At 39.3% G+C, this 22230-nt stretch overlaps 1 protein-coding gene across 7 annotated transcripts in view; it reads right to left on the bottom strand.

The window, feature by feature from the left end:
• Positions 1-22230, bottom strand: part of Ncoa1 (nuclear receptor coactivator 1) — a 216795-nt gene that overhangs the window by 2747 nt on the left and 191818 nt on the right. For all 7 annotated transcript variants that reach the window (XM_070025127.1, XM_070025132.1, XM_070025126.1 and 4 more), the window contains 5 exons: positions 21849-21950; positions 19026-19428; positions 13772-13946; positions 8249-8432; positions 3663-3752 (listed from right to left, as the gene is read on the bottom strand). In XM_070025127.1, the coding sequence (XP_069881228.1) occupies positions 3663-3752; positions 8249-8432; positions 13772-13946; positions 19026-19428; positions 21849-21950 (954 nt within the window). The remainder of the gene's footprint in view (positions 1-3662; positions 3753-8248; positions 8433-13771; positions 13947-19025; positions 19429-21848; positions 21951-22230) is intronic.

The raw sequence follows: 22230 nt of genomic DNA, 5'->3' as shown, positions 1-22230 counted from the left end.
GGTTTAAAAAAATCTTATGATGTCACTGAGAAATCAAGGGCTATTACTCAAAATAAAACCACCACAACTGAGGAACAGGACCTCAGCTCACTGAGGTTAATGTCCGTGAGGTTTGTGTTGAATCTAAATATATTATTATAGACTTTCACATATTGGCTTTAGAATTACAATAAAATATCCAAACAATTTTATATTTGACTTTTTCCCGATAGACAATCTACTTAAACACAAGGTAAAAATAACAGCAAATCTATGAGCTGAGGACAGTGTGAATTTTCCCTTTTAACTACTTTCAGGAGTAACATTCTTTTAAACTGTCTCAAGTTGCACAGTCCTAGCATATTCTATTGGGAAAACAAAGCCAGAAGTTAAGACTTTATACCAATCAGCCTTATTCAAAAGTTGCCTACAGAACTGAGTAGGGATATCACATTTCTGGATGTACTGGAACAGAAACACCTTGTGAAATATCTAGGCGCACCTAAGTGTCTCAAACTGTGCCTCATGTTTAACAGGCTCACAAAGTATTTTAGCTTAGTGTATTTTTCATCATCCATCACTAATGCATTTAGCCAACTTTCACTGGCCAAATGTTAAATGTTCTGCCTATCAATTTCTATACCAGTTTAGCCATGATGGATCCTTAATCCATTTATGATCCTACTCTGTTTCTTCTAAGGTAAGGCAGACCTTCTGGACTTGAGCATTTGGAAATTGATGAGCTAAATTTCTTGTTAGGTTAGCATCTCCCTTTTTCCCTAGTTTCCCAGATTTTATTTCTAAGCCTTACATGTTCCCATTTACTTTCCCTTTGCGCTCTTTCTGTGTATCTACAACACACTGGCTCTTTGAGGCTATTTGACTGTGCTTTGCTTTTTCCACCCAGTATCATTTTCCTGCCAGACCTTCTTCTCTGAGCAGGTCAATCCCCTCCTAGCCCTCTTTGTTTCTCAGGTCTAGGTTCGTTATCTCTTCTCTCCTGCTGGCCTCGGCCCCATCCCACCTCTCTACCACAGCTGGACTCTAGTGCTCTCTTTGTCTTTTTAGTCTCTCTTCCTACATCTTTGTCTATATTTCTATCTAACTTATCTCCCAGCTTTTGTTTGGAAAACAAAAATACAGGAGAAAATAGAGATGTCAAGGTAGACTGCAACAGAAAGAAGATTATGCCCTGAAACTTCACGTGAGCATAAACTATACTGGCTTTTAAGAAACTGATAGTTTAATAATACATAGTTTCACATCTGTGTTTCTAAATATGAAATATTAAGTCGTACACTAAGGTGGTTTTGTCCGTAAGCATTTCAAAACATTTTGATAAAAATAAATGAGAGTAAATTTGTTTCGGGTTTTTTTTTTTTGGGTCTGGTCGTGGGGCCTGAACTCTGGGCCTGGGTGCTGTCTCTCAGCTCTTTAGCTCAAGGCTAGCGCTCTACTACTTGAGCCACAGCGCCACTTCTGGCTTTTTTCTTTTTGCTTATGTGGTGCTGAGGAATCGAACCCAGGGCCTCATGCATGCAAGGCAAGCGCTCTACCACTGAGCCACCTTCCCAGTCCAATTCTGTTTGTTTTTAAGAAGGGTATTTTAAAAGTCTGTTTAATTTTTGTTTTACTAAAACTAGGAAGATTAAGCCAAATTCTGAAAATCCATGTTAGCCATTTGGACCCTAGCTTGAAAGGAGGCAGCCTTGGATCAGATCTTAAGACCTTTTCACATTGCCATGCCCCCAGACAAAGCCTAAAGCAGAAGCCTAAGATCTGCCTGGAAGAAGAATGGGATGAGAGCTAAGTGTCAGCCTCTGGAATTTTTTCAGCAGGGCCCTGAAACGTTAAAACTTGCTTGTTTTGCTTTAAGTAATTTGTCATGCTGCCCAGAACAAGTCTCTGTGAAGTATGAGACTTAAAAAAAAAAAACTTCTAGTGAATGAAGACTGCCTTCATTTCTGCATCATAAAAATGCCCTCTCGGGTTGCAAATGTGTTTGGTGGTAGAGTGCCTACCTAGCATGCATGAAGCCCTGGGTTTGATTCCTCCGTACCACATACACCGAAAAAGCCAGAAGTGGCGCGGTGGCTCAAGTGGTAGAGTACGAGTGCTAGCCTTGAACAAAAGAAGCTCAGGAACAGTGTCCAGGCACTGAGTTCAAGCCCCGGGACTGGCCAAAAAAAAAATGCCTTCTTGACCCTCATAGGACTGTAGTCCTATTTGCTAGAGCTCAGATTCTGGACACAGTATCCTGACCTTTCTCCTCTAGCGTGAGCTGTCAGTGCCCCGCCCTTTACCTCCTCCACTCAGGATAAGGCTTACACTAACATGTGTATCAGTCTTTCCTTTCAGGAATGACTTCATTTATAGGAATGAGTCAGATCCCTTAGTTCAGTATTCAAAGCATCTACAAAGTCACTCCGTCTACTGTACCAATTTTGATTCCCTTTACTTTTAGTGGTTTCCTATAATTATGCTAATTATGCTATTATTATTTCTCTGTCTCTATGTCCAAATCCACCCCCAATATGGCCTCCAACAAACACCTCATCTTTCTCTTTCATGTGGCCTGAGAATGACTTTTAAGCCCAGTTTAGTCCACCTCCTACAGAAATGTCCTCTCACATCTTAACATTCTTTCTCCTGCCCTTTTCTCCCTTTCCTCCCTCCTTTCCTTTGTTCTTCCCCCATTTCCTCTTTCTCTCCTTGTACAGTGGTGGGGATGGAACCCAGAGCCTTGAGCATGCTAGGCAAGCACTCTACCACTAAGCTATGCCCGATTCCTATTTCTCCTTTCTTTGAATGCCATGACTCTTGTTACTTGTAACATAAATTTGATAGTTTGCCTTCTGAAGTACGTGACAATTTATGTGTATATATCTGTATTAGAAGTATCTGAGTGTGAAGCTCCACTCCTCCTCTTCCTAGCTGTGTGAATGTTACCTGTAGTTACCTTCCCCAGGCTCAGTTTCTTTATCTGTGAAGAAGAGAAATACAACCTCCTTTACAGAGTTATGGTGAGGCTTAAATGAGATAAAGCACACAGTGCCAAGCACAGTGACTGGCAAGCCAGAGATTTTACAATCAAACTTCCTTTCTTCTCTTCTCCCCACAATTTATTTAAAGGGCAAGGAAAATATGTATATTTCTTTCTCCATATGTAGCATAATGCTTATGTTAAAAATATTAAGAGACTAAGGATTAAACCAGGCACCAGAGTAAACTAATCCCCCCCAAATTCAAACTTAGGTTAGCAGAGGAAATTGGTCATCTTGATGTTTGGAGGCAGAGTTCAGAGCATATGGCATGCACTGTCTGTCTCAACTTAGGGAGATCTTTTGAAGTGTTTTGATTATGGATTAGTTTTAACAGTGTGTTTCTTAGCATTTAGTGGTCATCTTTGGGTTTTTATTTGTCCCAAAAAGAACTGAATTAAATCTTCCAGAAAGCTTATCTCATTTAACCCTCTGAACAATCCTGTCAGCAGGTACTTGCTAGCTCTGTGGTCAGAGAGCTACTCAGGAAAGTTCTGCACATGCCCACGGGGATGCAGCTAGAAAGAGCAGAGCCAGGACTCATTCATACCAAGGTCAGTCTTGTAATTACCATACTATGAAACATCCTCCACGTGTCTAGAGTACATTTGGCAGCTCTGGGCATAGAATTTTCTTACTGACCTGTGTTCCATCTGCTTCTGTTTTAAGAAGGTCAGTGGATGAAAGCTGGTTGCAGTAGAGGCCTGTGTGTCTTACTGCTGGATCGTTCATCTATTAAAGATAAATACAAGATCAAATTACAAGCTAGTTATTTAAGTGAAGACCAAATTCTTTAGTGGAAAACTGACAGAAAACAATTTACCATGTCAATGTGGGGGTGGAGAGTATGTAAGGGAACACAAGGGGAACTTCTAGGATGCTAGTGACATTCTGTTAGTTTAAGTGTGTGCACTTTGTATACTTTTCTGTATAGAATTATATATAATACTTCAATAAAAAGTTTCTGTGACGCACACATACATATGCCTTCCTCTTAAATTAGTAACAGATTTCTGCTTTAGTCAAGGTTAAGTAGCAGAGATAGTATTTATCCTACTCACAGAATCCACTCAAAAAATGGGCAAAACATAGGAAACAAAGGTTCTCAAGATATAAAAACAAACAAACAAAAGGCAATGAAGCACAGTAATCCCTAAGTAAGAACAGGAAAACAGCTGAGGAATTTCTACTGCAGTGATCATTGGCAGGCTCTATGAGATAAGGAGAAGTAGCTAGAATCCAGAGGGCAGAATGTCAGAGGGGAAAAGGCCAAAGAGGAAGCTCTGGAGATGTACAGATACTCTCAAGTCTGTAGCTGAGCCCTGATCAGGTCATACTGCAGGGGAAGAGTCACCTGAATAGATGACATGGACTCATTCTCAGCAACCACATAGGGTTGGGGCTAGATCTTGATCCCAACAGCAATTATGGAACACATAATTCATGCTGTAACAGGTAGCATAGTATAATAAACTTGTTTCAAAAGTAAAGCAAAACTTGCCCCAGAACACACTGATTTTGTCTCACCAAGCAACAAAAAGCAAACCATGAAGACATCAAACTATGTCCAATAACTTAGCTATTTCTGACAACAACGTTCAAGATTTTTTTTTTTGGTCGGCTGTGGGGCTTGAACTCTGGGCCTGGGCGCTGTCCCTCAGCTCTTCAGCTCAAGGCGAGTGCTCTACCACTTGAGCTACAGCGCCACTTAAGGTTCAAGAATATTGATAGGAATATACACAAGTGAAACTCACGTTTGACAGCCAATAAAAAATTAACAGGCATATAAAGTAGCAGAAAATCATGACTCATAATGAAAAAGAATCTAATCACTTGAAATCAACCCTAAAACAGTTCAGATGACAGATAAGGGAGGTTATCATGACAGTCATAAAAATTATACTCCATATGTTCAAGTAGCAAGAGGAAATACTAAGCAGTTACAAAAGATATTTTAGAGATAAAGAAGATACAAAAATGATCCCAATATGGCAGGCATTGGTGTCTTAGACTTGTAATCCTAGCTACTCAGGAGGCTGAGATCTGAGGATCACAGTTTGAAGCCAGCCTGGGCAGAAAAGTCCATGAGACTCTTACCCACAATTAACCATTAGAATATCAGAAATGGAGCTGTGACTCAGTGGTAGAGCATTAGCCTTAAGTAGAAAAGTCTCAGGGACAGCGCTCACACCTTGAGTTCAAGCCCCAAGACCATCTCCCCTCCCCTACCCCCAAAAAGATCCTAACATAACTTTTAGATATAAACTTTCAATGTCTGGTATGAGAAATACATTGGACAAAACTAACAGATTAGGCATTACAAAAAATAGTGAATCTGAAACTATGGCAATAGATAATATCTAAAATGAAACATGCAGGAACTAGAGGGGTGGCTCAGGTGGCAGAGCTACCTGTGAGAATAAGTTGATGCCAATCAAGAAACTCAAGGTCTCCAGTTCAAAGTTGGAAAAAAAAAATAAAAGAATCAATCTCACCCCAACAATAAATCCTCCCCCAACTGCAGAGAATCAATGAACTATATGGTTTACAACTTGTGAAATTACAGTTGCAGAAGAAGAGGGATGATATAAAACAATCTTTGAAGCTGGATGCATGGCTCAGGCCTCGCTACTTGGGAGGTAGAGCTTGGGGAATCATGGATTAGGGCCAACTAGTCATAAAAGTTCACAAAACTCCATCTCAATCAATGGCTGGGTGCAGAGATGTATGCCTGTCATCTCAAAGCATGGGGGAAACACAGTAACTGGGGGCAGCATCCCAGCAATAAAGAAAAACACAACCACGAGGATCTCAGTGCAAGCTGCCCTAGGCATAAAGTGAGACCTTATCTTGAAAATAACCAATGCAAAAAGGGACTGGCAGAGCAGCTCACGTGGTAGCCTGCCTGATGCAAACTCCAGTACTGCCAACCTCCTCAAAACAAACAACCCAAAAAACTGTTGGAAGCAATGGAAACTAAGATGTTGCCAAATTTCTATAAAATTATACTCCTATGAATTAAGAAACTCAACGAATCACATGAACAATAAACAATGAAAATCACACCCAAGTGTATCATAATCAAATTGCTTAACAAGTTATAAAAAGAAAGATTTAAAAGTCAGGCAGAGAGAAAAGTCAGTCATACACAGAGGAACAAAGATGAAAATGACAGCAAGTGTCTCATCACAATGCTGACAGAATAGTGACATCTTTAAAGCACTGACAGCTGAAACTGCCAACCCAGAATGCAGCGAAAGAACCTCCAAAGATAGGTGAAACAGACTTTTTCAGACATACAAAAGACAAAAGACATACACTATGCAAAGCACTAAAAGAAGACCTTCAGGCAGAAGAAAAATATACTCTATGAAAATCTGACATTACACAAAGGAACGAAGAAGTGGTGAGTGTAAGCGTAAATGCAGAAAATTTAAATTTGAAAAATTCTTTTAAAAATAGTAACAATTTTGGGCTGGGAATATGGCTTGGTGGTAGAGCGCTTGCCTAGCATGCATGAAGCCCTGGGTTCGATTCCTTAGTACCACTTAACAGAAAAGGCTGGAAGTGGTACTATGGTTCAAGTGGTAGAGCACTAGCCTTGAGCACAGAAAGGCTCAAGGACAGTGCCCAGGCCTTGAGTTCAAGCTCCAGGACCAGCAAAAAAAAAAAGTAACAATTTATTATAGGCTATCAGTATATACAGATAGAATAGGGATGACAACACAGCACAGGAGGGAAGACTGAAAATATCCTGCTGTGAGTTCTCATACTATGTATGAGATGATTTAATATCACTGGAAGACAAGATGATGGAGAAAGACATAATACACTAATGCACTTACTAAAATAACAGAGCAGTTAAGTCAACAAAAGAGATGAACAAAAATATTCATTATGCACACAAAAAAGGCAAAAGTTAGGACTAAGAATAAAGCAAAAAGAGAAGATATTTAAATCCAACCACAGCAACAATACATTAAATGATCATGGACCAACCAAGCTTGTATTAATAAGCTTAATACAAAATAAGATATAACTATGTAAGAAGTCCACTTTAAGTATTTTTACCCAATCATTACATTTTTGTTTTAATTTAATGGAGGTAGTAATTCTAATAACTGAAAACAACTGGATAAAACAGTTCTCTCTCTCCCTCTTCTCTCCCCAAATCCTTCTCTCCCTCCCTCTCCTCCTCCTCATCCTTCCTCCTCCAACCTTTCCCTTTCCCTCTCCTTCTCATTTTGGTGCTAGTACTTGGGCTTGAATCCTAAGCCTTATGCTCTTGCTTTTTTTTTCACTCAAAGCTGGCATTCTACAACTTGAGCCACAGTTCCACTTCCAGTTTTTAAAGTCTCTTGGACTTTTCCTGCTTGGCTTCAAACTTTGATCCTCAGATCTCAGCTTGCTGAGTAGCTAGGATTACAGGCATAAGCCACCAGCACCCAGCTCTTTTCTCTTTTAAATACATTATACATATCTCTTTTATTTGATATAAATATATATGGTCTTACGTGCTCACCTCTTTTTTTTTTTTTTGGTCAGTTGTGGGGCCTGAACTCTGGGCCCGGGCACTGTCCCTCAGCTCTTCAGCTCAAGTCTAGTGCTCTACCACTTGAGCCACAGAACCACTTCTGGCTTTTTCTGCTTATGTGGTGCTGAGGAATCAAACCCAGGGCCTCACGCTTGCAAGGCAAGCCACCTTCCCAGCCCCTGTGCTCACCTCTTAACACAACTGTTCTGTACTATTATTCAACTGATGCATCATTCAAGTTGTGTATCTATTCTTGTTCTATACTAAATTTCTTGAGACTAAAATCTTATTTGAACTCTGCTAAAATTTGATTGAATTCTTTTTTTTTTGTGGGGGGGGGGAGAAGGGAAGGTCAGTCATGGGGCTTGAATTCAGGGCCTGAGCACTGTCCCTGAGCCTTTTTACTCAAAGCTAGTGCTCTGTTACTTTGAGCCACTGCTCCACTTCCAGTTTTCTGGTGTTTAATTGATGATAAGAGTCTCACAGATTTTCTTACCTGGTCTGGCTTTGAACCGTAATTCTCAGATCTCAGCCTCCTGAGTAACTAGGATTACAGGTATGAGCCACCAGAGCTCAGATTCCAGTTGTCAACTTACATGATTTTCTTTGGGATAGTGAACTGTGTGAGTCATGGCATGGTGTGATGGTGGGATGTGTATGTGTGAGAGAGAGGTATGAAAGCTGTGTCACTCACCTGCTCAGGGCACACAGTATTCATTCCTGGCATCTGCAAGGAGCTCATCTGCATCTGGCCCATCATTGGGTTCATGTTTTGCACATTTGTGTTTCCACCTGCCATTGACACGGTGATGCTCATATTGTTGTACACTCCTGGCTGTGCAGGTGTGGGCTGGCTCTGGACAGCTTGACTGAACACACTGTTAACTCAAAAACAATCCAGATTACATCCACTGATCATGAACATGTAGATAATTTGATTAGATTATACTTAAATATCATTAGACAGGCTTCCAAATTAAATATTTTACATTCATTAAGTTGCACATAAGTCTGTATCTAAAATTTATCAAGACTGAATATAATTCAGAAATATTTGGAATTGTGCTCAATGGATTTAATAACTGAAAAGAGCTCATGTTATAAGTATCTCCAGAGGCTTGAATATATATAACTCTATGTCTTCTCTAGAAAGCAAAATAGAAGGGTAATTATGTTTTTCAGAGGGCTTATTTTATCAACTTCCTTCTTCATGGCCAAGTTCTAGATTGTTGTTTTACTAAAGATCTCAAATGTGAAATCAGTTTGTTAGTAGTTAGAATGAAATAAACAACTAAATTCAATTTGAAAATTTATATTCAAACTTTAAAAATTCCTAATGATACAAATACACGCATCTAAAGGAAAATGCTATGAAATGTGTCTTTCATAAGATTTACAAAACTCCTAAGTATTTTATAACTATAAATCAATGGTTGATTCTGGAGAATTTGATTCTAAAAATGATTTCCCTCATCACTGCTTTTTATTCCTTGCTAGCTCTCAAGTGGTATGCAGGATGTAATGACATTTATGGCTTCCAAGACATTAAGGTAATCATAGTAAATTAATAGACAAAACAATGTATTCATCATGTTTGAAGAAGAGTGTCAAATTCTCTCTTAAGTTGATGATAAAACATAAATGTACACAGAAAATTATATGCCTAGGAAATAGCCAATAATGCACCTGTGGCCCTTTCATGTATGCACACTATATATGCTTATGTTCTCATAATTGAAGGCAAGAAAGAAACCTATGAATCTATGCTCATCTCCTAATGAGAACATTTTTGTCTTACACAATGCTCATTTGTCAACTGATATATAAGTCATCACCATGAAAGAGAAAGAGCAAGGCTGTGTAAGTTAATGCATGGGGAAGCTTCAAGAACTAGAATGATGTCATACTTACAGGCAAAAAGTTTAGGTCTTAACTTTCTTTCAAATTTATATATAGGACTATATATTAGCTTAAGTTCTTTTAAACTGTTCCTGCCAATAGTTCCATTTTAGTTTCTTCCATTAAGGAAAGAAGACCAAGCCCTCCTTCAGCCAGAACTACTGTTCAAGGTCCTAGAAAGAGCAGTTGGGCTCACTAGCACCCTAGTCCAAGGCTTATGGGACCTCTTCCCCACTCAGCACTCATGTCTGCTTATGGAAGTAATCATTATTTTGTCAAGGTAGTACAAGGTATTTGGCAGCTCCTAAACATGTCCTGATGGTGTTCCATAGACATTACAGGTTATTTAACACACACAGAAGAGCCCCTGGTCAAAGAAATCAAACAAAAAGTTAACCAACAGGACTTGGTCTTTGTAAGCATCTCCCTTCATGACTGTTACACAGAAACAGCTCAATTTTGGGATACACATGTTTGCTTTAACCCTTTCTCTTACCAGACAAATAATAGGAAAGAATCAATTATATACTCTCTTTGAGCATGATACCAATTATTTGCTTGTTTTAATGACTGATCTGCCTAGTACCAAGTAGGTTATTTGGCAGCAGGAGCTGTTTTTTTTTTTTTAAACCAGTCATGGGGCTTGAACTTGGGGCCTGCATGCTGTCCTTGAGTTCTATTGCTCAAGCCTAGCACTCTACCATTTTAAGTCACAGAGCTACTTCCAGTTTTCTAGTGCTTAACTTGAGATAAGAGTCTCACCAAATTTCCTGCCCAGGCTGGCTTTGAATTGTAATCCTCAGATCTCAGTCTCCTGTTTAGTTAGGATTACAGACATGAGCCACCATCACCTGCTAGGAGCAGCTTTTCATGTGCTCTGTGGTATCTTACACCATGTGGTAGAGAAAATGAGTGGTTCTATCTGCTACTATACATGCTAATAATATATACTGCCTATGTTGACTAAGGCAACAGTTAATATCTATGTCTACTATGGTGATGTTTAAGGGAAGAATATTCTACCAAAGGGATTAAATGAGTTTGAAGTCGATTTGATGAATACAAGCAAAGAAGAATAAATGGAAACCAAGGTGGCTGAGCAAATGAGAAGAGTAGATCAGGTTAGAGAGATATCCAGGAGCAAGGTGATACAGGGGCCTACTTTTAAGTAAGGGCTGGAGGGCTACTAGAGAGTTGAGTAAAGGCTGACATACTTAATGCCTCATGGTTTAAAAATATCACCCTGAATACTATGCAAAGATTAAGCTATGGTAAAACTAAGGTGGAGGCAGGGAGGCTACTGTAGTCATCCATGAGAAAGGCGAAGGTAGCTGTCATTATGACATGCTAAGTCAGAGAGGTAAGAAAGGACAGTAGTTAAGTTGGCATGAAGAATTATAGGCTCATACCTATAATCCTTGCTCCTCAGGAAGCTGAGGTCTGAAGAGCAAGATTGGAAGCCAGCCAGACAAGAAAATTTATAAGCTGGTGCTATGACTCATGATTGCAATCCTAGCTACTCACGAGGCTGAGATCTGAGGATCATGGTTGGAAGCCAGCCCATGCTGTAAAGTCCATGAGACCCTTATCTTCAATTAACTACTCACAAAAGCAGGAAGTGGGGCTGTGGTTCAACAGACCAGAGTCCTAGCCTTGAGCTAAAAAGCTCAGAGACAGTGCTGTCTAGGCCCTGAGTTCAAGCCCCAGGCCAGGAAAAAAGAAAAAAAAAAAAAAGAAAGAAAATCCAAGAGATTCTGGGCTGGGAAGGTGGCTCAGTGGTAGAGTACTTGCCTTGCATGCATGAGGCTGGGTTCAATTCCTCAGCACCACATAAGCAAAAAGAAAAAAGCCGGAAGTGGCACTGTGGCTCAAGTGGTAGAGCGCTAACCTTGAGCTGAAGAGCTGAGGGACAGCGCCCAGGCCCAGAGTTATGGCCCCACGACCGGACCCAAAAAAAAAAAAAAAAAGAAAAAATCCAAGAGATTCTATCTCAAATTAACTAGCAAAATGCAAGACTGGAAGGTGATGCTTTAATGGTACATAACCAGCCATGTGTGAAAAAGCTGAGTGAGAGCATTAGGTCTTGAGTTCAAGCCTTGGTCCTGGCACTGTAACACACACACACACACACACACACACACACACACACACACACACACACACACACACACACACACACACACACACACACACACACACACACACACACACACACACACACACACACACACACACACACACACACACACACTCACTCTTGGTGTGATCTCCTGATGGGTTGTGTTGTATGAAAGAGAAAGAGAAAAGGTTTTTCTTCTGAACAATTAATTAGAATGGCATTTTGTCATTTACTGGGGGGAGAGCAGGAGAGGGATGGGCTTCTGGGAGAATCTCACTTTGGTTTTGTTATGTCAGGTTTGAGTTGTCTTGAGATTTCTATGGGGAGGTGTCTTTAGATAGTTGGGTATATACTTTAGTGTTCAGGGGCATTGTCTGGGCTGGAGATAAACCAAATGAAGAAATGATAAATGTCAAATATATCTAATTCTACTGACAAACATGGTGTCTGGCAGTGTAGAAGGTATTAACCATCTTGTCAAGAACACTTTTGGTACAGCAGGATGGGTGGAATCCTGACTGGTTCAACACGGTGTGGAGCAGAGGAAGCAGACAGAGGATATGATTCCAAGGAACTTAAATGTAATGGGGAGCAAAGATATAGATTAGTGAGACCTGTCACTGTCAGCAGGAGTCTTTTCCTCTTTTGTGGTGCTGGAGAATCAAACTCGAGGCCTTGTGCTAGGCAACTGCTCTACCACTGAGCTATGCCCCTATTCCTTCAGGCCATATTTAAATGCTTAGCTGGAGTTCTGAAGTCAGGGGATTGGTTTGATTCCTTACAGAGAGTTGCTGAGTATACGTGAGGGTTTAAGGGGGAGAGGGGGAGAAGGGGAGAAGGGGAGAGAGGGAGAATGCTGGTCAAGAGAGGCAAAGGGGCTTGTCAGGGAGCAGTTAGGTGGAAAGTTTAGCAAGTTGGGATTAGACTGCATTAGGAGACTACATTCCTCTTGTATGCCACCAAAATGGTTCCATTCCTGCCTAATTTATACAGTCCTCACTGAAAGCTAAACAGTTCTCTAACAAGAAGATTTCCTCTCTCACCTTTCAATGAACTTTAAGAGAATATAGTCTTATGTTTTTAACTACCTGCCTTACTTATTATGTTGTCAGATTAAATGGCTTCCCTGTCAGCAGAACCAAGACACAACCAAATTAAAATCCTTATAAAATTTAAGTGATGTGTGAAAAGTTCAGCAGACAGAATTTGGGGGAAAAAAAGACTTTAGTGAGATAATTATTAGCAAAATGGGTAAAATGAGGCCACTGATAATTCAGATGTCTACAAGGAATGAAGTAGAATGACCCAAGAAGCCTTAAGATCTTTTGTTGAGAATCTAGACTTAACAAGAAGACTCCAGTGGGGAAGGGGAGGTAGCGGGGTGGTGGTGAGGTGTAGGTGGGTAGGAAAGAGGTGGGGGAGAGCCAGCAGGGGAGGGGAGGATAAAAGGGGATGGTGAAAGGGAATAAATATAATCAAAGTATTTTCATATTTTCAAGTAGAATAATGAAATCTATTCAAAACTGTTCATAAAAGCAGGGATAAAAAAGAGGAATAGGGAGGATGCGAGGGAAGAGTAACATTTTCCTAAAAGAAATGGACTCTTTACCCCACGAAGGCACTGCACCCCCTCTGTACATCACCTTTATAATAATAAATACAATTAAAAAAGAATTGGATAAGAGTACATTATATACATATCTGAGGACAGTATAACGAAACTCCTCGGTACAATTAATATATGCCAATAAAAACTCCAAAATACTAATAAGAAAGACCTTCAGTGGTTATGAAATCTTTCACACACACTGAACCTGTGTGTTCTATTAAATTCTAATTTTAAAAGTCTTTACATTTCTAAGATTTTAAAATGTTCTTATTAAAAAATTGCTCCATTTTTTCCAGGGAAGCTGTATCTGATGGGGACTGATCAGCTTCTTCAGCTGTACTGAAAGGGGGATACAAAGGGTGAAGGCTTCTAGACCACTTTTCTGTTCAGTAAACACACAAATTTGCCTTAATAATGATGCCATACTTCAAACATTGAACCACCTTTTTTTTTTTTTTTACTGATAACATAAAATTCAGTTCTTTCTATCATGTAATACAGCCATCTTTGACTTGGCATATGGGAACACGGCTACTCTTACTTTACTGCAAAGTATCAGGGATGCCCGTACATAAAAACTGCCCCCTTACTTGTTGTTTCCTATTGCTCCTTGCTGCCAGGCCTTCATGTCTGGTGACTGGTACCCAGCAGAGGGTGGTGCTTGCTGGAGCAGAGAGCTCTGAGGAGGAGGAATTGGCATCGGCACCATGGAGCTCCCAGGGCTGAGAGATGGGGCAAAGTTGGTCTCGCCTTGAGGAACCATTCCTGAAGGTTAACAAAATTATTTTCTGTGAATACACTATAATGTAACAACCCAATGTAACAAGAGTCCAGTTTAGACACTCCTGTCATATACTTCACATTCCCTTGCCTTGGGGTTGTTGGTAGGCAATCCCTTCTTTAGTCCCACACACCTGCTGATCTGCTTTCTATATCTACAGATTTGTCTGTTGGAACTACATATTGATATTCACCATCTGTGATCTTTTGTGTCTATCTTCTTTTAGTTGGCATAATATTTTTGGAGTTTTAATCATTTTGTAGCCTTTATCATGAGTTTATTCATTTTATACAGAAAAGCACTTATGGATAATGATCAACATAAATACATTTAAAATCAATATAAAAAAGTAAGAGCTTATTTATGGACTTCTTACTCAGTTTCAGTGATCTACATGTCCATATTTGTACCAACACCATGTTTAGGAATTATTGCAACTATAGGGTAATTTTTGAAATTAGGTAGTTATCCAAATTTGTGCTTTTTTTGCAAAACTGTTTTGGTTACTCTTTAGTCCTTCGCATTTCCACATACATTTCAAAATAAAATTGTCAATTTCTCTGACTAGCATGCTGATCAGTTTGGAGTAAATCAGCTTTTGAGTCTTTTATTTTTCCTCTCTGATTTCATTTTCTATAAGTTTTTATTATCATATATATTTTTATGTTCATGCATACCTCTAGTAAGTAATATTCAATCTTTAACTTCTTGAACATAAAGAATAAATTTATTGTTTTTAATTGTCTTAAAATTCCTGTGTACTCATTCTATTATCTGTGTTATTTCTGGGTAATTAATTTTTTTCCTCATTCTAGATTATATTTTCTTGTTTATTATATGTCTGTATAATTTTTAAAGACAGATTATCTGACTGTGAATTTACTTTGCTAGGAACTTGGTTTGTTTTTGAATTCTCTTTTAAATATTTTGGCCTTTGTCTGGGCTATGATGAGGTTACACAAAACAGCTTAACTCTTTAAGGACTGTACCTAGTAAGGTAAGAACAAGGTCTAGGTTAGGGCTTACTTTGCTTCTTACTGAGGCAAAAAAAAGTGTTCTACTTGATACCTCATGAATTATGAGGGTGCTAATGGGCAGAACTCTTAACTATTTCTGCTAATCTTCAGGAAGTTTTTCCTGGCCTTGCTTTGTATGCACACACATGTATGCACACGTGCTAAAGGCTGGAGTGGGGCCCTCTGCATATCTCCTAGTTGTTTCTCTAGTTCTGTTCTCTCTGATAATTGACCTTGTGACCACCCTTTGCCATGACTTTCCTGACTTCCCAGCTTCACTGCCTCAACCCACAGAAATGGTTTGACTCCTGTTTCAGTCTCTCTTCCTGCAGCAAAATCTGGCCAATCTCCAGAATTATTGTTTAAGGTACTTTGATATTGTGTTTCAACTGTCGTAGCCAAAAGAAGTTTTTTAAAAAATGGGTCCCCTGGGCTGGGAATGTACATGAAGCCTTGGGTTCAATTCCTCAGCACCATATAAACAGAAAAAGCTGAAAGTGATGCTGTGGCTCAAGTGGTAGAGGGCTAGCCTTGAGCAAAAGAAGCTCAGGGACAGTACCCAGGCCCTGAGTTCAAGCCCCAGGACTGACAAAAACTAAAAATTAAAAAAAAGGTCCCCTTTTATGTTTTTGTTATGCTGTAACATCCTGTATTCCTTTTTCCTCCAAGAAAATATATCTTACACCGAAATGTTTTTAAGGCATTTAAGTTATAAAGACACGGAAGAAAGAATACCATCATTTGATTGCAATAATTTGGTACAATTCTTTCAAATCTTCCTTAAAAAATTGTAATTATTTTAACCTGCTTCTTTCTCTTGTTATTACTAGCAAGTTTCTATGTCTGTATGCCTTTGTAAAATTTTATTTTAGGATGTAGTCCTTCAAAGTATTTATTTGTAAAATTTTTAACTGTGTGATAAAATAATTTCTGGAAAAAATATGGGAGGGGAGAAAAGATACCACATTGAGCATATTATTCTGTGGAGCCAGAGATAAAAAGATAATGAGACCATAAATCCATGGGCATTTTTTTTATATTTCTTTCTGATTTCACCTCCTTCAACTGTCCAGGTGTGAATGGTCAGTTTTCCTTGTCAGACAACTTGTTTTATCAGGTGATTTGTTTTGTTTTGCTCAAGCCAGTACCAGGGCCCAAGCAAAAAGTTTAAAACAAAATTCATTAGAAGTAGAGAGATTTCTCATGTTGCCTCTGCCTCTTCTCAAGTCCAGCGTTCCCCATTCTCAATATCCCCCACCATAGTGAGCATGTTATATTGATGAGCCTATGGTGGTGATACATCATTTTTATCTAGAGTCTATAGTTTATATGGACTCCTGTGTTATACCTTATTTGAGTTTGAACAGATGAGCCATTACATTATCATCAGAGTAGTTTTACTGTCTTTTTTTTTTTTTTTTTTGTCAGTCAAAGGGCTTGAGCTCTGGGCCTGGGTTCTGTCCCTCAGCTCTTCAGCTCAAGATGAGCGCTCTACCATGTGAGCTACAACGCCACTTCCAGTTTTCTGGTGGTTTATTGGAGATAGGAGTCTCACGGTCTTTCCTGCCGGGGCTGGCTTTGAACGGTGATCCTCAGATCTCAGCCTCCTGAGTAGCTAGGATTACAGGCGTGAGCCACCAGTGCCCACAGTTTTACTGTCTTAAATACTCTCTGTAGTCATTGTTTGGTTTCATTATCATCCATTAGTAAAGGGATTAGCCTAAAAGTTTGTCTACTAGAGGTTAAAAATAAATATTTGGCTTGACAAACAATGGAGTTTCAGCAACAACCATGAATGTAGTGCTAGCTTTGAGCCAAAGAAGCTCAAGGCCAGCACTCAGCGTCTGAGTTCAAGACTCAGCACTACATTCATAAACTGCTTTGTTTAATGGTAACTCCTTTGTGCAATTACTTAAAAATTAAAAAAGAAGCGGGTGGGCAGGGTCAGGCTCACTTGGCATTTAAGAAACATGTTGGGACATACATATCTTAGGTCTATTGGCAATTATTTTGGCAAAAGTAGTCACAGAATCTTTACATCTGTACTTCCTTAAACTAAAATAGTTGCTTTGTTTTTTGAAAAGACCAGAACTTGAATCCATAACAATTTTTTTTTTTTGATCAGTCTTGGGGTCTGGGCCTGGGCGTTGTCCCTCAGCTCTTCAGCTTAAGGTTAGCACTCTACCACTAGAGCCACATCACCATTTCTGGCTTTTTCTGATTATGTGGTACTGAGGAATGAACCCCAGGGTCTCATGCATGCAAGGCAAACACTCTACCACGGAGCCACCTTCCCAGCCCCTAATCTGTAACAATTTAAAACCTGATGTTGAAGCCCTCTAGACTACTGGTCATGTTGGAACAAATTTATGATTTTTTTAGGGGGGAGGGGTTCTGGGGCTTGAACTCTGGGCCTACTTTTGCTTCTTTTGCTCAAGGCTAGCACTCTACCACTTGAGCCACAGTGCCACTTCTGGCTTTAGTTTATTGGAGATAAGAGTCTCAGACTTTTTTTTTTGCCTGTGCTGACTTTAAATCTCAGTGTCCTGAGTAGCTAGGATTACAGCTTCAGCCACCAGCGTCCAGCTCAAATTTGTAATTTACAGTAAGTTGTAGGAGAAATTAAAAACTCTGCATCTTTTAATGTTACTATTCTTTCCATAAAACAGTAATTTTTCTAGAAGTAGTACTGGTTTGAAGTTGCTAGGGCAAGTTTTCTTCCACTTTAGTTATACTTCCAAGTCTTTTTACTTTTTGTTATATTTTTTAGATTGGTTACTTTTTGCTAGGTTTGTCTTTCTGATCTCCAAATCTGAATAACTGAAGATCACAGGCGCGCGCGCGCGCGCGTGCGCGTGCGCGTGCGTGTGCGTGTGCGTGTGTGTGTGTGTGTGTGTGTGTGTGTGTTTGAATTCAGAAGCTGGGTACTGTCCCTGAGCTTTTTAGCTCAAGGCTAGTGCTCTACCACTTGAGCCACAGCTTCATTTCTGTCTTTCGGTGGTTAATTTTACCTATCTGGGCTGGCCTTTGAACCTTGATCCTTAGATCTCAGCCTCCTGAGTGGCTAGGATTATAGGCATAAGCCACTGGTGCTCAACTAGAATTCATTCTTAAGCAGTATTAAAATTTATTCCTTTTGAATCTAATCAAGAGATTTTTTTTTTCTGGTTGTGGGGACTGAACTCTGGGCCTGGGCACTGTCCTTCAGCTCTTCATCTCGAGGCTAGTACTCTACCACTTGAGCCACAGCGCCACTTCCAGCTTTTTCTGCTTATGTGGTGCTGAGGAATTGAACCCAGGGTGTCACGCTTGCAAGGCAAGCACTCAACCACTGAGCCACCTTCCAACAGCACGAGATTTATTTTTTTAAGGAACTGGCCACTGACTTTGCATAAGATGCTGGGTAAACAAGGTAGATTAGTCAAATGCATATTTCTGCTATTACCTGTTAGAATCTCAAAGTGGCAGAAAATAAAATTTGAAAAGATATTACTTAGGACAAAGAGTAGAAAACAGACAGTACAAATGAAAGATTAAAAAAGAAAATAAACTTTCGGAAATGACAGTGTTCACTGTGACACCAAGCAGTGCCTTGGATGAGCAGAACCACTTGGGTAAGGCTGATTATCCTTACATCAACTATGAAAACCAAAATAACCCGAAGGAAAAAAGATATGAAAATTTTGTGTTAATGTACTAAAACCCATTACCTGAATAGAACTCTCATTAGATTAGATCTCATAGTAATCCATAAGAGAAAGTGAAAAAAACAAAACAAAACCAGGAGAATATACTTTGCACACAAAATGTTAAATTTTTTAAAGCCAGATAAGTCCTTATAAATCCTTTAATTTAATCATTTCAGCTATAACAGAGAGATAAGCTTCAAACCATTCAACCATTTAGTGGTCTGACCTCAGCCTGGAGCTTTGGATGTCTCACCTCACCTCTTTAGCACACTGACTGGTTGTCAGTGAATGGAAACACACCTGAGGTGACATTGGACTCTACAGGTTCATCATACACTTGTATCCCATAGACACATACCTGATCCTGGATACTGGAAGACATGCTGCTGCATCTGAGGACTGATGCCAGTGCCAAACTGTCCTCCCATGTTTCCTGCCATGCCTCTGTTTACCATGCCACTGCGGCCAGCTAAGGATGCTTCAGGATTGGCTGCCAGTTGAGAAAACGGGCTAGTAGAAGCCGGTGGGGTTCCTGGATTTGTACCATAGTTTGGGGGATAGGAGAATTGCTGTGGAGCACCCTGAGGAAGACGGGGGTTCCCCATTTGAACTGGCAGTCCAGATGAGGGAGGGAGGTTGTTCCCAAAGCTTTGTTGCCTCATGAGCATTGCTCTTTGCTGCTGTATTAGCTGTCTTTGTCGGTGCTGCTGACTGTACAACTCCCGCTGACGCTGTGCCAACATCTGAGCATTCAGGGGTGGCTACAAAGGAGGAGAGAAAAACCTTCACTTACTGAAGTTATTATAATCCTTACCTATTCTGGAAAGCTCACAAGGTCAAGCCTGGTTGCTTGGGGCAATGAAATATATAGCAATTATCAAAGTACAAAAGAAACAAACACAAAAGGAACAAAAAACTTAAGTAATAATCATAGGAGAGAAAATGAATTAAGGACATTTTATAGGTTAAAAGTAACTGAGAAATGCAAAGAAAATATCTGACCATTACACGGCTTAAATGTTGTCCAAACCCCAAAGAAGTGAGAAAGGCCAAATAATATATTAATTAGTTTTATAATACAAGCCAAGAAAACTGTTAACAGAAACATAAAAACCATAAGGAAGTGGAAGAAAATGTCTTGATGACTTCCATCCAACAGACTGTCAGGAGATATTCTTATTTTTAAAAAATTAACTGTGGCTCTTCTATGGAGAATTTTCTTGCTGAGATCATTTACCCTACTTTATGTAATGAATAAGAATTTGATTATAAGCAATTTTGATTTTATTCATTATACTTTCTTATATTTTCCAAATTATCTCCAATAAACAGTAGCTTTACAATTAGAAAGCCCTACAAATACAGTTAAGAAAGGGAAGAAACAGAAATCCAGGATCCAATGCTTAACACATTATCATTTAAAAAGAATATAATTAACTAAAAATAAGATAGTAAATAAAAGTAAATGAAGATAGCTATTTTATGTTATTATGCAGCATAAGAATACTCCAGGACTTAGTATAAGTGCTTTAATAACCATGACATTATGGGTGAAGAAAGAGAAGTCAAATTAGGTTGAAATTACTTTCAGTTTAGCATGCAAAGCAACATGGCATGTCAATAAAAGCCTTCAGAAGATGTCAGTTCAGACTGAGGATCTGATTAAAGAATATAGCTCCATTAAAATTAAACTTTCAATTGGATACAGTCCAACCTGGAAGAAACTAAAATATGGGTTTCCAATAGAGTTAATGGTTATGTGAACACTAGAAGTGTACTCTTCTGTTCTCACAAACTAATTGCCACTGAGTGTGCTCTATCTAGCTCTGAGATACATAATCTGTAAGACACAGAATCCCAAATCTGGACTCATGAAGACATCAATATCTGCTGCTTACTAGTGGCCTCTGTCAACATTATCTCTTTGATTTGTTGGCTGTGTGTATTTGCCTAAGTACATTTTATGAAGAAGAGTTTTGTTTGACTCTTCTCTAAAATCTCATTGCTCAAAGTTTTTTTTACATCATCTTGGTTTAAGGAAATATAAATAAGTGGTTGAAACAAAAACACTAATATATGTATGGAAATAAAGTGAGAGGGTACTAGATATCATCATCAGGCCATCCAGTTCTTGTTTTGTTTTGTTTTTCTGGTGCCAGTCATGGGGCTTGAACTCAGGCCTAGGTGCTATCCCTAAGTTTTTGTGCTCAAGGCTAGTGTTCTACCACTTGAGCCACAGCTCCACTTCTGGCTTTTTGTGGTTAATTGGAGATAAAATGTTATGGGCCTTACTGCCTGAGTGGGCTTCAAACCAAGATCCTCAGATCTCACCCTCTTGAGTAGCTAGGTTTATAGGTATGAGCCACCAATGTCCAGCTATCAATGAGTTTTGCATGCTAGCAAGCATGATCCAATCAAGATAAACATTTTCACAAGGTAGAACAGTCTCTCTCTCCCTTTGTAGCCAACCTCTCCCATCAGCTACTTTCCTAGAGCAGACAATGGTTTATACCAAGACTGAGTTTGTCTCTTCTTGAACTTTACAGAAGTGGAATTATACAGAATTATCCCTTTGTTGGCTTCAACATTATGTCTATGATGCCTCCTGAGTAGCTAGGGTTATAGGTGTGAGCCATCGGTGCCTGGCTTCTTTTTCTATTTTGAGAAAGGGTCTTGTTCTGGAACCTTCATGCCTCTGCCTACCAAGAGCTGGGATTACAGCTTGTACCACCATGCCCAGTTCCATTTAGTTCTTTCTAAATGTAAAGTTCCAATGGCTCAGAATTTTTAAACTAGAAAATATTGATGTTCAGACTGAGCAGTGTGTACAGGATAATTAAGACAGCTTAGCAATCTGACTGGGTTTGACCAAGTTTCAGATCCAGTCTCAGCTTCATGTTAGAGGCTTCCTATTACTGGTGCCATTCAGTACAACAGTAAGAAATTTTCTACCCGATCAACAATGGCAACAATAAAAATGAAACCAAAAAGAATCTTTGGCTTCAGATCAAACAGCAGTAACAGGTATTACAAATAGTTTATTAATCCATTCTAGAAGAAAACTATCCTATACACATTAAAGATCAGCTCACAAGCCATTTCAAAGACACTCAAGTGGGTATTTTAATAGGCACCTCTTGGGCTAGAGAGGCTCTACCAACTCTGGGATTCCTGGCTTTACCTGGGGCGTAATTTGTTGCTGCATGCTGGATCTCATGTTGATGCCAACAGGAGCAGCTGCTGCAAACTGGTTCAAGATTGCTTGCCGGTTCTGGTGTAACAACTAGGAAAAACGGAAATAGAAGAGATCAGATTCCTGTGCAAACACAAATAGCATGGCCTCATAAGAGGTACACAAACTTTTTATCCATTACAAAAAAAAAAAAGGTTTTAGCGTTAATGGTTAGGAACATTCCTTATGCTTATACGTCAAAAGACTAGTAATTCCCAGTATTCATCTAATATTATCTGCCTTCAGATCACTAAATATGGCAGAGCATTTAAAAGTAGAATATGCACATGTATATATGTTCAGGTACTTTAGTGTTCTTTTTAAGGCATCT

The sequence above is a fragment of the Dipodomys merriami genome, unplaced genomic scaffold (genome assembly GCF_024711535.1).
Source record: "Dipodomys merriami isolate MVZ:Mamm:240054 unplaced genomic scaffold, mDipMer1.0.p SCAF_17, whole genome shotgun sequence".
Classification (NCBI taxonomy): domain Eukaryota; kingdom Metazoa; phylum Chordata; class Mammalia; order Rodentia; family Heteromyidae; genus Dipodomys; species Dipodomys merriami.
Note: the sequence above shows the minus strand (reverse complement) of the source record. Positions and strands in the feature narration are given on the sequence as shown.